The sequence below is a fragment of the Schistocerca americana genome, chromosome X (assembly GCF_021461395.2).
Source record: "Schistocerca americana isolate TAMUIC-IGC-003095 chromosome X, iqSchAmer2.1, whole genome shotgun sequence".
Classification (NCBI taxonomy): Eukaryota; Metazoa; Arthropoda; class Insecta; order Orthoptera; family Acrididae; genus Schistocerca; species Schistocerca americana.
The window spans coordinates 272225480-272239140 of NC_060130.1; the positions used below are offsets into that span (position 1 = coordinate 272225480).

A 13661-nucleotide genomic window follows, 5' to 3' on the forward strand; every position below is an offset into this window, starting at 1 on the left:
GGAAGAGCATGGGGCCAAATCAAGACATCACCAACAATGCCTGCCCAAACGTTCACAGAAAATCTGTGTTGATGACGTGATTGCACAAGTGCGTGCGGATTCTCGTCAGCCCACACATGTTGATTGTGAAAATTTATAATTTGATAACGTCGGAATGAAGCCTCATCCGTAAAGAGAACATTTGCACTGAAATGAGGATTGACACATTATTGGATGAACCATTCGCAGAAGTGTACCCGTGGAGGCCAATAAGCTGCTTATAGTGCCTGCACACGCTGTACATGGTACGGAAACAACTGGTTCTCCCGTAGCACTCTCCATACAGTGACGTGGTCAACGTTACCTTGTACAGCAGCAACTTCTCTGACGCTGACATTAGGGTTATCGTCAACTGCACGAAGAATTGCCTCGTCCATTGCAGGTGTCCTCGTCGTTCTAGGTCTTCCCCAGTCGCGAGTCATAGGCTGGAATGTTCCGTGCTCCCTAAGACGGCGATCAATTGCTTCGAACGTCTTCCTGTCGGGACGCCTTCGTTCTGGAAATCTGTCTCGATACAAACGTACCGCGCCACGGCTATTGCCCCGTGCTAATCCGTACATCAAATGGGCATCTGCCAACTTCGCATTTGTAAAAATTGCACTCACTGCAAAACCACGTTCGTGATGAACACTAACCTGTTGATGCTACGTACTGATGTGCTTGATGCTAGTACTGTAGAGCAATGAGTCGCATGGCAACACAAGCTCCGAAGTCAACATTACCTTCCTTCAATTGGGCCAACTGGCGGTGAATCGAGGAAGTACAGTACATACTGACGAAACTAAAATGAGCTCTAACATGGAAATTAAGCGTTTCCGGACACATGTCCACATAGCATCTTTTCTTTATTTGTGTGTGGGGAATGTTTCCTGAAAGTTTGGCCGTACCTTTTTGTGACACCCTGTATTATTACGATCGGTGGTCTGTAAACTATACATTGTTTAATAAAGTTTAGTGAAAAACAGAACGGATAGGATTTATCAGTTTATTGCATGTACTCGTAGTATACACATTTACGTGTATAACAGAAAACAGACAAGAAATAAAAATTATTTAAGGAGTTGGATTGTAACTGGTGGAGGTATTTTGAAGCTGCCTGGTTACAAGCAGTGCTTGTTGCAGGTGCCTGACATGAGGGAGAGGGCCTTCCTCGTGGGAGTCTCTCTGGCGGCCGTTATCTGCATGACAGCCGTACACGCACAGTGAGTTTCTGCTGCTCGCCTTCTTTCTGTGTAATCTGTTCTGCTTATTGCTCGCGCAGGACTCTGTATGGAAGACTGGCGATTCGTAAATCAGAATAAATATCACATTGGTTGCACACATACCATAATGTCCTTACCTAGTCAACATATTAATGAATATAGTTGTTGTCTCTTTGATTTGTTTCACAGCCATCAAATACTGATTAAAAGAAATCATTTTACTACTAAACCTGCTTGTTATTTGAATGAAATGATATTCAAATTTTACTTTTTTTTCAAATAATAACTTCTTTACATCGGTATTATTGATAATCACAATTTCTTCCAGAAGTACGCAAATAGATTTCCTCGTTTATTAAGGTTTAATACCGAGAAATGAATGTTGTGTGCAGTTGACGGTAAATGGATCTGACACATTTCTTAGCTAAGCAATGTTCTTCCCCTAGGACATATACTTTCTCGTATAACTTCTGTACCCTGTGCCCAATTGTATGTGCATTTTTTTTATTTTCGTGTATTCTTTTAATTCATCTACATATTCTTATAGATCTGACTTATCAATCCTAGTCCAATTAGCAGATTTTCAATACTGTAATCCACCATCGGCATATTCAGCATTTCCTTGCATCCCACTCCTCAATGACCATACAGTCCATTAGTTCCATCTACTTGGAGGTTTCTGGTCCCTGTAGTATCTGTCTGATGCTCCACCTAATTTCCTTTTGTTCTGTGGGGAAAAACTGAGTACAAATTACTGTTTTCTTTGGGAGTCCACTTTCTTCCGTTGAGAATTGCGGAACATATCATTATAGTTTTTTCTTGCCAATGATATCCATTACAGCTGTGACTAGCTAAAATATTTGCTTGATAATGTAATTCTTACTATGGGCTGATCACTGTATTTCTCTATTTTTCCTCACAGAATTTGTTTCGAGGATAACAGCTTAACACTGTTTTCTCCCAATTAAATTCTGAGTCTTACATTTATAGCAAAATCAATGTAAGCTTCCTTTTTTATTTAGGCTTCTGTAGTTCCTAAGGAGTGAAATTACTCGACAGATACGTTTTCGTATCAGCTCAGTTTTGTTTAAAATATCACACTCATTCTTGTCATTTTAAAACACATGAATTTTGATATCAAGGTGATGCAGTGGGTAGATCACTGGACCTTAACTCCAGAGGATAACAGGTCAAATCATTGGCAGTAGATTTACCATCGCTTCCTTAAATCTCACAAGGCAGATTCCACGATGGTTCCTTTGAGAAAGACACAGCCGCTTTACTTTTTCGTCCTTTCCCGATCCGAGAATGTTCACTGACACTAATGACCCCGTCGCCTACGGGACGTTGAAACCTAATCTCCCTGCCATTTTCTGAGAATGAACATGTAGAGCTGACATAGCAACAATCATATGGTTTTGAGTTTCATTGTCTGTATTTATTGTATTGCTTGTATTGGCCGTTTTCTTCCTTTTTTCCAGTTTCCGGAAAATATAATTGGAATAGTTAATTTTCCCTAGTACTAAAATGAGAACGTTGAAAGTAATATTTCTGATTTGTATTTACGACACGTCGAATTTCGTTTCCTCTGTTTCAACACATTTTCAATATAAATAAAAATGGACCAACCACAGAACAACTCCTTAGCAATGTGGCACTCTTCCAAGATATCTCGGTCTAGTTTCATGAAACAGTTGCAGCAAAGATACAAATCCCTCACCCTTACACAACGTTGACATACAGTTTTATACATTCGTTCAGCACATTAAGGCAAGTATTACATCAGCTGGTCACCCCCTAAAGTGAAGTTCACGTTCCTTTGGCATAATGAATAACGTACGAAATTTCATGGATTATTAGGCACCCACTCTCATCTCATTCCTTGTGCAGTATAAAGATCTCAGACCCGTATCAGCCTCTAGTCTGAAATCCACTGTTTCTCTTACACTGTGATCTCTGTTAGTTCTTACTAGTACGTTCTTTGCATATCATCGTGTATGCGATCACAAAGCGGTAATTTATTGTTATTGTTAGAATCTTCTTTGATTCCTTTCTTATAAACTGCTACTATTACATTCCCTCCCTAGTTTTAGGTGATACAATGTATTAAACACCTCGTCAAAATGTAAAATTTTTAGTACCGTTTGTTGTGCTACAGTGTCAGAAACTGTGACGTTTGTTTATAGAATTCCAATGGAACATAACTACAGGTACGTCCAATGCCACACAGTTATTAAAAAACCTAGTATAATACATGATGCATTATTTTCTTACCCTAAAAAACGGTGCTTGGTGAGGTGCCATTACAGAGATACTTCTAAAAAAGGCCAAATGATGAAAGTTCGATCTATGTAACACAATTTAAAGTAGCCTCAACTAACCCTAAGTTCGAAATTACAACCCATAGATTGACATTAACATCGTGTGTTTCTTGTGACTTACGTCTTGCAGATATTTAAGCCATAGAAATACTGTTAAGTTAAACCATTTACATATTTTGATGAACATGTTAAATATGAAGGTAATGTTTTAACACTTGACATAAACATTGTGAATGTTGTTATAGTGTTCCACCCTAAAACGGTGCTTGCTCAGGTTCGCTTTTGTGTACAGCCTCATCTAGGCCAAAGACTAAATATCAGCTGCCTTCTTGGCGTGTTATTTCACCAGAGCACGGTTGTTTTGTACACTTATTCTCTGGTGTCCGAAATTAAAGCAACAAACCGTTTTTTTCCCATCCTGTGTCTAATTCGCAATATAATCACACAAATTGTCAACAGATGTCCGTACAATCGTGTTCTGCACGGAAGATGGCATTCTGGTCAACGGACAACCACGCCAACGATGATGTCAGGGCACCTATCAAACGGCGTAGTGTTTGCGGGTGATCCCACATCCACAATCACTGTGGACACGGTCAAAAACGGTGCAGCATGGCACAGAGAAGATGCCTACCCGACTCTCTGCGGTGGATGGCCGTAGGGAGAATGGCCCGATTGCCCGATGGCTTAATGTGAATCGTTGCGTTGTTTATCGGATGTGGCAACAGTTTATAGAGACCGAAACTGTATCCTGAAGACCAGGGCAGTGACGAACACGTGTGACATCAAAAAGAGAGGATCGTTTTTAGGCTGTAATGGCACGAAGGTACTGCCTTATTACTGCACGGCAACTGTCATCTGATTTCGCAGCATCCACTGGACGTGTTGAATCGAGGCAAACTTTGTAAAGAAGGGTTCATCAGAGTGTGACCTTTATTATCGGAGACCTGATGCATGTGTACCTCTGACGCGCCTGCACAGAAGACGACATCTAGAGTGGAGCCGTCAACATGCCACCTGAATGGTCGAACAGAGGGCCAGTGTTCTTATCACAGATGGGTCTGGATTTGGTCTCGAGAGTGATTCTCGTTGGATTCGGAGCTGGAGGGAACGTGGAACATGGTTCCGGGACCCAAACATTGTGGAAAGAGACCGATAGCGAGGAGAATCCTTAATGGTGTGAGCAGTGATTACGTTGACCTCACGGGCACTTCGTGAAATTGTACGGGTGAATCGGCGAGGTTTAATGGTTGTCAGGTATCGTGACGAGAACTTAGGACCTCATTCGCGGTTGTTGCGCAGTGCTGTAGGCCCAGACTTCGTTTTGATGGACGGTGATGCTCAACCTCATAGAGCACGGAGGACATTACACACATGGCGTGGCCTGCTCGCTCTCCCGATTTGAATCCCATAGGGCATGTCTCGCATGGACTAGGGAGACGGGTTACATCACGTCAGCACCCACCAGCCACTCTCCAACAAATGCGAGCAACTCTGCACGAAGAATGGGCGTCATTGCCTCAACACGAGATTGACGATGTCATTCTGCTCTGTTGCTGTCAGGCCTGTATTGCTGCCAGACGTGGTCACACCTTGCCAGACGTGATCACACCCCATACTGAGCACATTAACCGGTTGTGTGCACAAATCCGTTAAGTTGAAAAAATGATGAACGTTTTATCTGTCGTTATGCATGTTACAGTTGTTTGCCTTCTGTATTATTCACATTGTTTCCACTTTACTATCACCTGTTTGTGCTATTCTGTGGCAAAATAACCACAACCTTGCAAAATTTCCGTTTGTTGCTTTAATTTTGAATATCACTGTAGAACCATTTATATGTGGAAATACTTAAAGTTACACCATTTAGGTGTTTTAACGGAGATTTTAGACGCGAAAACAACATTGTGACACTTGAAGTAGACATTGTGTTGCTGAAGTATTTTTCACATAATTCTAGAATTGGAATTACTCTAAGTTGCACCCTTTACATACTTTAGACATGGAAATAACGTTGTGACATGACTTGAACACTGTGTGTGTGTGTGTGTGTGTGTGTGTTTCTTTTTGCACATTTTTCATAGATTTCATAGACAGTACAGACAATTTCGATATTGATATATTCATTTGTGTCCCAACTGTGGTACAGAGATAGAACTAAGCTCATTGACAAGTGCTGTTTAAGTAGTAAGTTCCACTACTAATGCTAGTTCACACCAATACTGTCAATATATTTTTGACAGAGAATCGAATTTTTTTTAACATGACAGACAATTCTGTTCATTGGAGTACTTCTGAAGATGATGTCAAGTTACACAGTTTGGTTGAAGCTTACATATTCTGATAAATAATACAAGTCGTTTGGAAAATGGCACAAAAAATCAGGTGTATGTGTATGTGTGAGTGCGCGCGCGCGCGCGCGCGCTTGTTTGTGTGTGTGTGTGTGTGTGTGTGTGTGTGTGTGTGTGCGTGTGTGTGTGTGTGTGTGTGTGTGTGCGCATCTGAATGGGTGATTGGGTGGATATGCACATGCTTACATATTTTTTTAATAAATTATATAGGTTGTTCGGATACATTTTAATATGGTGCAAAAAATTCAGGTCATTCAGACTGTTTGAACATTGTGCCAATATCTACAATTTAGGTGAAACTTACCTACTTTCATGAATGAGAAAAATAGTTTGGAGATTTTTAAATACGATGCGATAAAATTCAAATCTTTCAGATAGTTTTCAACATTCTGGCAACATACTGATTTACTGGTTTTGTGGGTGTTTTTAAATTTCCCGCCAATGGGACGTCATGTAAAGTGAGTGTGGCTTGCCACATCATGATGTTGACATCATAGATAGGGGGCGTGGCTTGTGATATCATGGGTATGCAAATGACGTTACAAATTTGAACAAAGTATGCCAGATTGACCATTGTCATTCTACTCATACAAAATTGAAAGTCTTTATACATTTTCTATAGTTGTGGAGAGTTTGACCTGGTCAGCATGGATAGAGGTGACTGGCACATCTAGGCAAATATTACTGCATATTCGGGTAACTTAACTTTAGGTGAAACTTTTCTTTGCAGACCGTACATTTAGATAGCTTCTCATGTAAAAATTTTTATCATGAGATAATGAAACAAATCTATTCCAGTGGGTTAATCATCTCTTTCTTGATTGATTTTTTCAGCTCCTCATTTGAACAACATGAAATGACACAGTGTTGGAGACTTTACTGCTCTTGTACAGATACACACATCAAAAAATGTTTTTGCATCACCTCGATTCCGAGAGTTCCGGAACCTGTACAGAAAATTGGAACAGAGATCAACATAAACATCATTTCCGCCATTTTTATTGCTCATAAAAACCACACATTGCATGTTGTACCTTCGTACAGCGAGACCTTCGGTGTGGTGGTACAGATTGCTGTACACATCGGCACCTCTAATACCCAGTAGCACGTCCTCTTGTATTGACGCGTGCCTGTATTCGTCGTGGCATACTATCCACAAGTTCATCAAGGCATTGTTGATCCAGATTGTCCCAGTCCTCAATGGCGACTCGGCGTAAATCCCTCAGAGTGGTTGGTGGGTCACATCGTCCATAAACAGCCCTGTTCAATCTATCCCAGGTATGTTCGATAGGGGTCATGTCTGGAGAACATGCTGGCCACTCTAGTCGAGCGATGTCGTTATCCTGAAGGAAGTCATTCACAAGATGTGCACGATGGGGGTGCGAATTGTCGTCCATGAAGGTGCATGCCTCGCTAATGTGCTGCTTATATGGTTGCACTATCGGCTGAAGGATTGCGTTCACGTATCGTACAGACGTTACGAAGCTTTCCATGACAACCAGCGGTGTACGTCGGCTCACAAATGCCACCCGAAAGCAGCAAGGAACCTCCACCTTGCTGCACTCGCTGGAAAGTGTGTCTAAGGCGTACAGCCTGACCGGATTACCTCCAAACACGTCTCCGACGATTATCTGGTTAAAGGCATATGCGACACTCATCGGTGAAGAGAACGTGATGCCAATCCTGAGCGGTCCATTCGGCATGTTATTAGGCCCATTCTGTACCGCGCTGCATGGTATTGTGGTTGCAAAGATTGATCTCTCCGTGAACGTCTGGAGTGAAGTTGCGCGTGATGCAGCCTATTGGGCACAGTTTGAGCCGTAACAAGATTGCCCTGTGGCTGCACGAAAAGCATTATTCAACATGGTGCCCGTTGCTCTCACGGTTCCTCCGATCCGTAGGTAGGTCATACACTGCAGTAGTAGTAACCCTTGGGAGGCCTGAGCGAGGCATGTCATCGACACGTCCTGTCTCTCTGTATCTCCTCCACGTCCGAACAACATCGCTGAGAGCCCTTCCTGGCACAGAGTAACAATGCGGGCGCGATCGAACCGCGGTATTGATCGTCTAGGCATGGCTCAACTACAGACAACACAAGCCCTGTACCTCCTTCCTGTTGGAATGAATGGGACTTATCAGCAGTCGGACCCCCTCCGTGTAATAGGCGCTGCTCAAGCATGGTTGCTTACAGCTTTGGGAGGGTTTAGTGCCGCCTCTGAACAGTCAAAGGGACTGTATCTGTGATACAATACCCACAGTCAACATCTATCATCAGGAGTTCTGGGAACCGGGGTGATGCAAAACGTTTTTTGATGTATGTATAATTTTAAGTATACAGATTGAAGTGGCGAGTGAAAATTTGTACCAAGGCCTGGAATTGGACCCAGGTCTCCTGCTTACTAGGCAGGTGCGTTCCCTCCTCGATCCAAACTCTCATTGACGCCCCAATCTACTTTAAATTCCCATTTACACACGAACAGAATTGCCGAAGATCTCTTCGTGTGTAAGGGGGAATTTAAAATAGGCTGGGGTGGCAATGAGAATTTGGATTCGAGGAGAGAGGTGTGCCAGGGTAATCCGTACAGTTGTGTGAACCGTTGTGCCAAGGTGGGTTAGTGACTGCCGCACCTGCCTAGTAAGCAAGAGACCTGGGTTCAATTCCCGGCCTTGGTACAGATTTCCACTCGCCGCTTAAATCTGTATATATAAAATCGTATCTATATGAGATCAGTGAAGTCTCTGAAACCGTGCCATTTCATCTGTGTAAGTACCTGCTCCTGGGATTCAGGCTGGATTACCCATTTACGTTCGATGCTGGGGTGCTATTCCAGAACATGGAGACACGCGGCAATTCTTTTCATGTGTAAGGGGCAATTTAAAGTAGACTGGTGAGCCAGTGAGAATTTGGATCGAGGAGAAAGGTGTGCCATGGTAATCCGCGCAGTTGTGTCAACCGCTGTGTCAAGGTGCCTCAGTGCCTAATACGCTTGCCTAGGTGGCAACATAAGCCCCTTATTTAGTACAGTTGGTCACGCAATTTTATCAATGAATTCCTCTACCTAACTACCATATGTGACGAGGAATGTACAAAGTTGCTATGATCACCAGAGTGCTTTGTTATGTATGGTTCTGTTGGAGGTTGTATGGCCTTTGATATGACTTAACTAGCCATGTACAAGGGAACCTAAAGTTAAGCATGGACTTCGAACCACGACACACTTGACATTTTTAGCTGAAACAGCTCACTGACTGAGATTAAGAAAGCGATTAGTAACAGAATAAACATTCGGACCAACCAGGGACTGAAACCTGGGTCTTTAGATTTGCAGGTATGGTCTGCCAACGGCAAATGCTGCAGTAAGTAACAGAGAAATGAAGTTACAATGAATTCCAGACCCTTAGCTGCTTACAGACATTGATAAATTTCAACGAGACAGTTGAAAATGTGTGCCTCGACCGGGACTCGAGCCCGGGATCTCCTGCTTACATGGCAGACGCTCATTCTTGAACATTATTGAACAGAGTATTCGCTATTACTAGCTGAAACTTGTTACAGAACTCAATTAGTCTTTCTCCTCTCACATTCGTTGTCCCAAGCCCATATTTTCCTGTAACCTACTCGTTCCCCTACAACTGCATTCCAGTCCCCCATGACTATTAGATTTTCATCCTCTTTTACATACTGTATTACCCTTTCAACATCCTCATAACTTGCTCTACCTCTTCCTCTTCAGCTTGTGACGTCGGCATGTTTACTTGAAATATCGTTATCGGTGTGGGTTTGCTATCGATTCTGATAAGAACAACCCTGTCACTGAACTGTTCACAGTAACACACTCTCTGCCCTACCTTCCTATTCATAACGAATCCTACTTCTGTTATACCATTTTCTGCTGCTGTTGATATTACCCTATACCCATCTGACCAGAAATCTTTGTCTTCTTTCCACGTCACTTCACTGACCCCTACTATATCTAGATTGAGCCTCTGCATGTTCATTTTCAGATTTTCTAGTTTCCCTACCACGTTGAAGCTTCTGACATTCCACGCCTTTTCGTTGATTATTCTCATGGTAACCTCCCCCTCGGCAGTCCCCTCCCGGAGATCCGAATGGAGGAATCTTACGCCAATGGAGAGATCATCATGACACTTCTTGAATTACAGGCCACATTCCTGTGGATACACGTTACGTGTCTTTAATCCAGTGGTTTCCATTGCCTTCTGCATCCTCATGCCGTTGACCATTGCTGATTCTTCCGCCTTTAGGGGCAGTTTCCCACTCCTAGAACAAGAGAATGCCCTGAACCTCTGTCCGCTTCTCCGTCCTCTTTGACAAGGCCGTTGGCAGAATGAGGGTGACTTCTGATGCCGGCCGCCAATTCCGATTTTTAATCAAAATTTAAGCAGCGGCGGGATTCAAACCCTGGACCGAAGACGCTTTGATTATGAATCAAAGACGCTACTTCCCCTTTTTGTTCAATAACCGCTGCAGGAGCAGGACGACGGGTAGGGCAGGGGTCGACACGGGAGGCCAGGCCATCCCACGCAACGTGTTCTAGGATCGAAGGGTCAGGGAGAGGGTTTAACGGGTTCTTCTATGTTATATCATTTATTTATTTATTGAATTTTTATTTTATTTTGTTGTATGTGTGGAATTAATTTTTTTTTATTAGAAAAAAGATCCTACAACTGCCGTAGCTGAGCGTACAAGTCGTCTTCTCCTTTGTTGGCAGGGGTTCCCCCCTATTCCGTCCGTAGTGGATCAATATGCTCCAGGATTCTTCTTCAGGTTCAGCTTCTCATACCCGGAACGCCCCAGTGAGCAGGAGGATCCGCAAATAATGAACCTAAATAATTAGGGAAGTGGGTCCTGTACTGCGGGTGGTGGCTGAAGTCTGCATGTGTCGACATCAGTAAGGACCAAAAGTCGAGTGTGCCTTTGTGAGCATCATGAAATATGTAGTAAAATGCTATGGCTGTTAGCCAGTTAACGGCGTTCTTCCTGGCCGGTGGAAAAAATACACCGTCGGGGCGCAATATATCATCAGGGGAGACAGACTCCGGTGATGGCCTCAAGAGTAATGCCAGCATGCGCAACGTGAGTAGCCAGCACTCGCTGGTCGCGGCACAAGTCAGGTGGTGATCATCCGAATCAACGGCTGAGCATGTCGGACACAAGTGTTCGTCCGTCAGATGAATGGAACGTAGCCTCCGACGAGTAGCGGACTTCCCGTTCACAACCACGTACCACAATGAACGCACCGTCGTAGGGAGAAAAGGCGTGTGTACTGCTCGCCACACAGCGTTCCAGCCAACTTCGGGATGTCTGTGTGCGGCCGTATTGACAGGCTGCTGCTGTTGATAAAGGCGATAATAGTCTTTCGTGCTGGGCATCCGCGTCGTCGGAAGGTCTGATCTTAAGTAGCTGAGGTCAATCAAGAATTCACTGATGTGGGAGATCGCTGGTGAAATGTGTCCTACAGAAACCGGGGGATGTGCAGAGTGTGGTGCCCACTTCAGCTATCAGGCTGCCCGTCAGATTGGTGTGGGCAGAGGTCTACGTGCGACGCATAGTGTTGAGATAAAGCGATCGCGCACGGTTATAAACATGAATTAAACCGATACCGCTCGCCCGCTGCGGCAGTGTCAGGGTGGCGTATCGGACTTTAAAAAACAAGACCGGCGCTCACGAAATGTACATATGCTGCTTGAAATCTTTCGGTCATCGTAACTGTCAAGGGAAGGAGATGCGCAAAATAGTTCAGTTTGAAGACAAGGTAGGTGTTGACATAATGTGTTCGTATGAAGATATCCATTCGACGCAATTTGTTGTCCTGTATCAGAGCACGTGTCTGGTGTACTAGCCGGCGGTACGTACCCGCCGCCACCCCCAGACCACGGGTTCTATGATTGTAGCCACAGGAAAAGGAACGTGTAAAGTTCTTCACAGCATATCTACCGAGTAAGATGAATCCCCAAAACAGCAACGATATAGTAAATGTTTTACTGCACAGAAAGGGAGACACATTATGCATATTAAACTATAGAACTATTAGCCTCCTCTTCTTAATTTAAAAGACATTCACTAAAACTGTTAACACTCAAACAGAAAGAAACATTATAAAGGAATAAAAAGGAAACAAGCTGGCTTTAGAAGTGGAAATGGGACAATGGACCACTTGAAAGCCATGAATGGAAACGCACAGAATGGTGCAGTAAGTATGATGTGACGCTTTGCCTGAGATTCATAGAATTTGAAAAAGCTTTTGATTCGGCTTCAACAAGATCTATACTAACAGCCAGTGAGAAATGATTAAATGATTCACCGATTATTCGTATACTGAAGAAGATACATTCCAATGCTACAGCTTCTCTAACACTTCACTGTAATAGTGCGAAACTAAGAATTCTTTTTGGGGAAAGGCAGTATGACTTCATATCACCAAAAATATACTCACGCAGCTCTAGAGGAAGTTTTCAGATTTTTTAATCTGTTCATTGAATACACATGAAGCACCATTACTTTGCTGCTGTGTTTTTCTTGCCTCCATTGCAAGTAAACCTCAACAAAAAATGGAAGAAATTCAAAGAGCTAAGTATTCATATAAATATCATAATTCTAAAATAGCTTATAATCAACACATCGAAAAGAAAACAGTATAAATTGCAACGGAGTCATAGAACCATTTGTTTGGTTTTCGCATTTAACACGGTACATAACAACGGCTGAGTGCAACTTCCCTGGGTGGCTTTTGTTAAACTAAATAGTTTTCAGTACTAAGCGGACAGTTGACAATCATGTAGTATTACAGGTCACAGCCAGTCGGTGTGGCCGAGCGGTTCTAGGCGCTTCAGTATGGAACCGCGCAACCGCTACGGTCGCAGGTTCGAATCTTCCCTGGGGCATGGATGTGTGTGATGTCCTTAGGTTAGTTAGGTTTAAGTAGTTCTAAGTCTAGGGGACTGATGGCCTCAGATGTTAAGTCCCATAGTGCTCAGAGCCATTTGATCCATTTTTACAGGTCACAGCAGTTCTCAGAAACGAAAATAAGAGTAATCCAGTACGTTACAGACCAATTTCACTGACGTCAATTTGCGATGGAGTTTGGAACTAGACTGCAATTCTGGAGATGTAAGAATTTACTAAGGCCTAAAAGATTATTCTTTCTTATAGTGTGTTCATACATTATGAATTATCTCGAGGAAAACGATCTACTGACACATTCACTTCGGTTTCAGAAAATATCGCTCTCGTGAAACACGACTAGCTCTTTATTCACACGAAATAATACTGTCGAGGGATCTGAAATTGATTTCGTATTTGTAGATTTACATAAGGCTTTTGACACAGTTCCCCACAAGCGACTTCTCATCAAATTGCGTGCCTGTGAAGTATTGCCTCAGTTGCGCTACTGGTTCGTGATTTCCTGTCAGAAACGTCACAGTTCGTAGTAACTGAGTAACTGACGGAAGTCATTGAGTAAAACAGAAGTAATATCTTGCGTTGCACAAGATGGCGTTATGGGAGCTCTGCTATTCCGAATCTCTATAAACGATTTAAGACACAATCTGAGCTGCTCTCTTAAAGTGTTTGCGAACGATGCTGCCATCTACCGTCTGAGAAGGTCATCAGAAGATCAAAACGAATTGCAAAATGATTTAGACAAGATATCTGTATGGTGTGAAATGTATCAGTTGACTCTAAATACTGAAAAATGTAAGGTCTTCCATATGATAACTAAAAGAAA

At 42.9% G+C, this 13661-nt stretch overlaps 1 protein-coding gene across 1 annotated transcript in view; it reads left to right on the forward strand.

Annotated features, from left to right (window-relative positions):
- The window catches only part of LOC124555736 (glycine receptor subunit alpha-2-like), a 424315-nt gene that overhangs the window by 161279 nt on the left and 249375 nt on the right, over positions 1-13661 (forward strand). Inside the window, exon 2 of the mRNA XM_047129759.1 lies at positions 1162-1241. Coding sequence (XP_046985715.1) covers positions 1171-1241 — 71 coding nt within the window. The 5' untranslated portion in view covers positions 1162-1170. The remainder of the gene's footprint in view (positions 1-1161; positions 1242-13661) is intronic.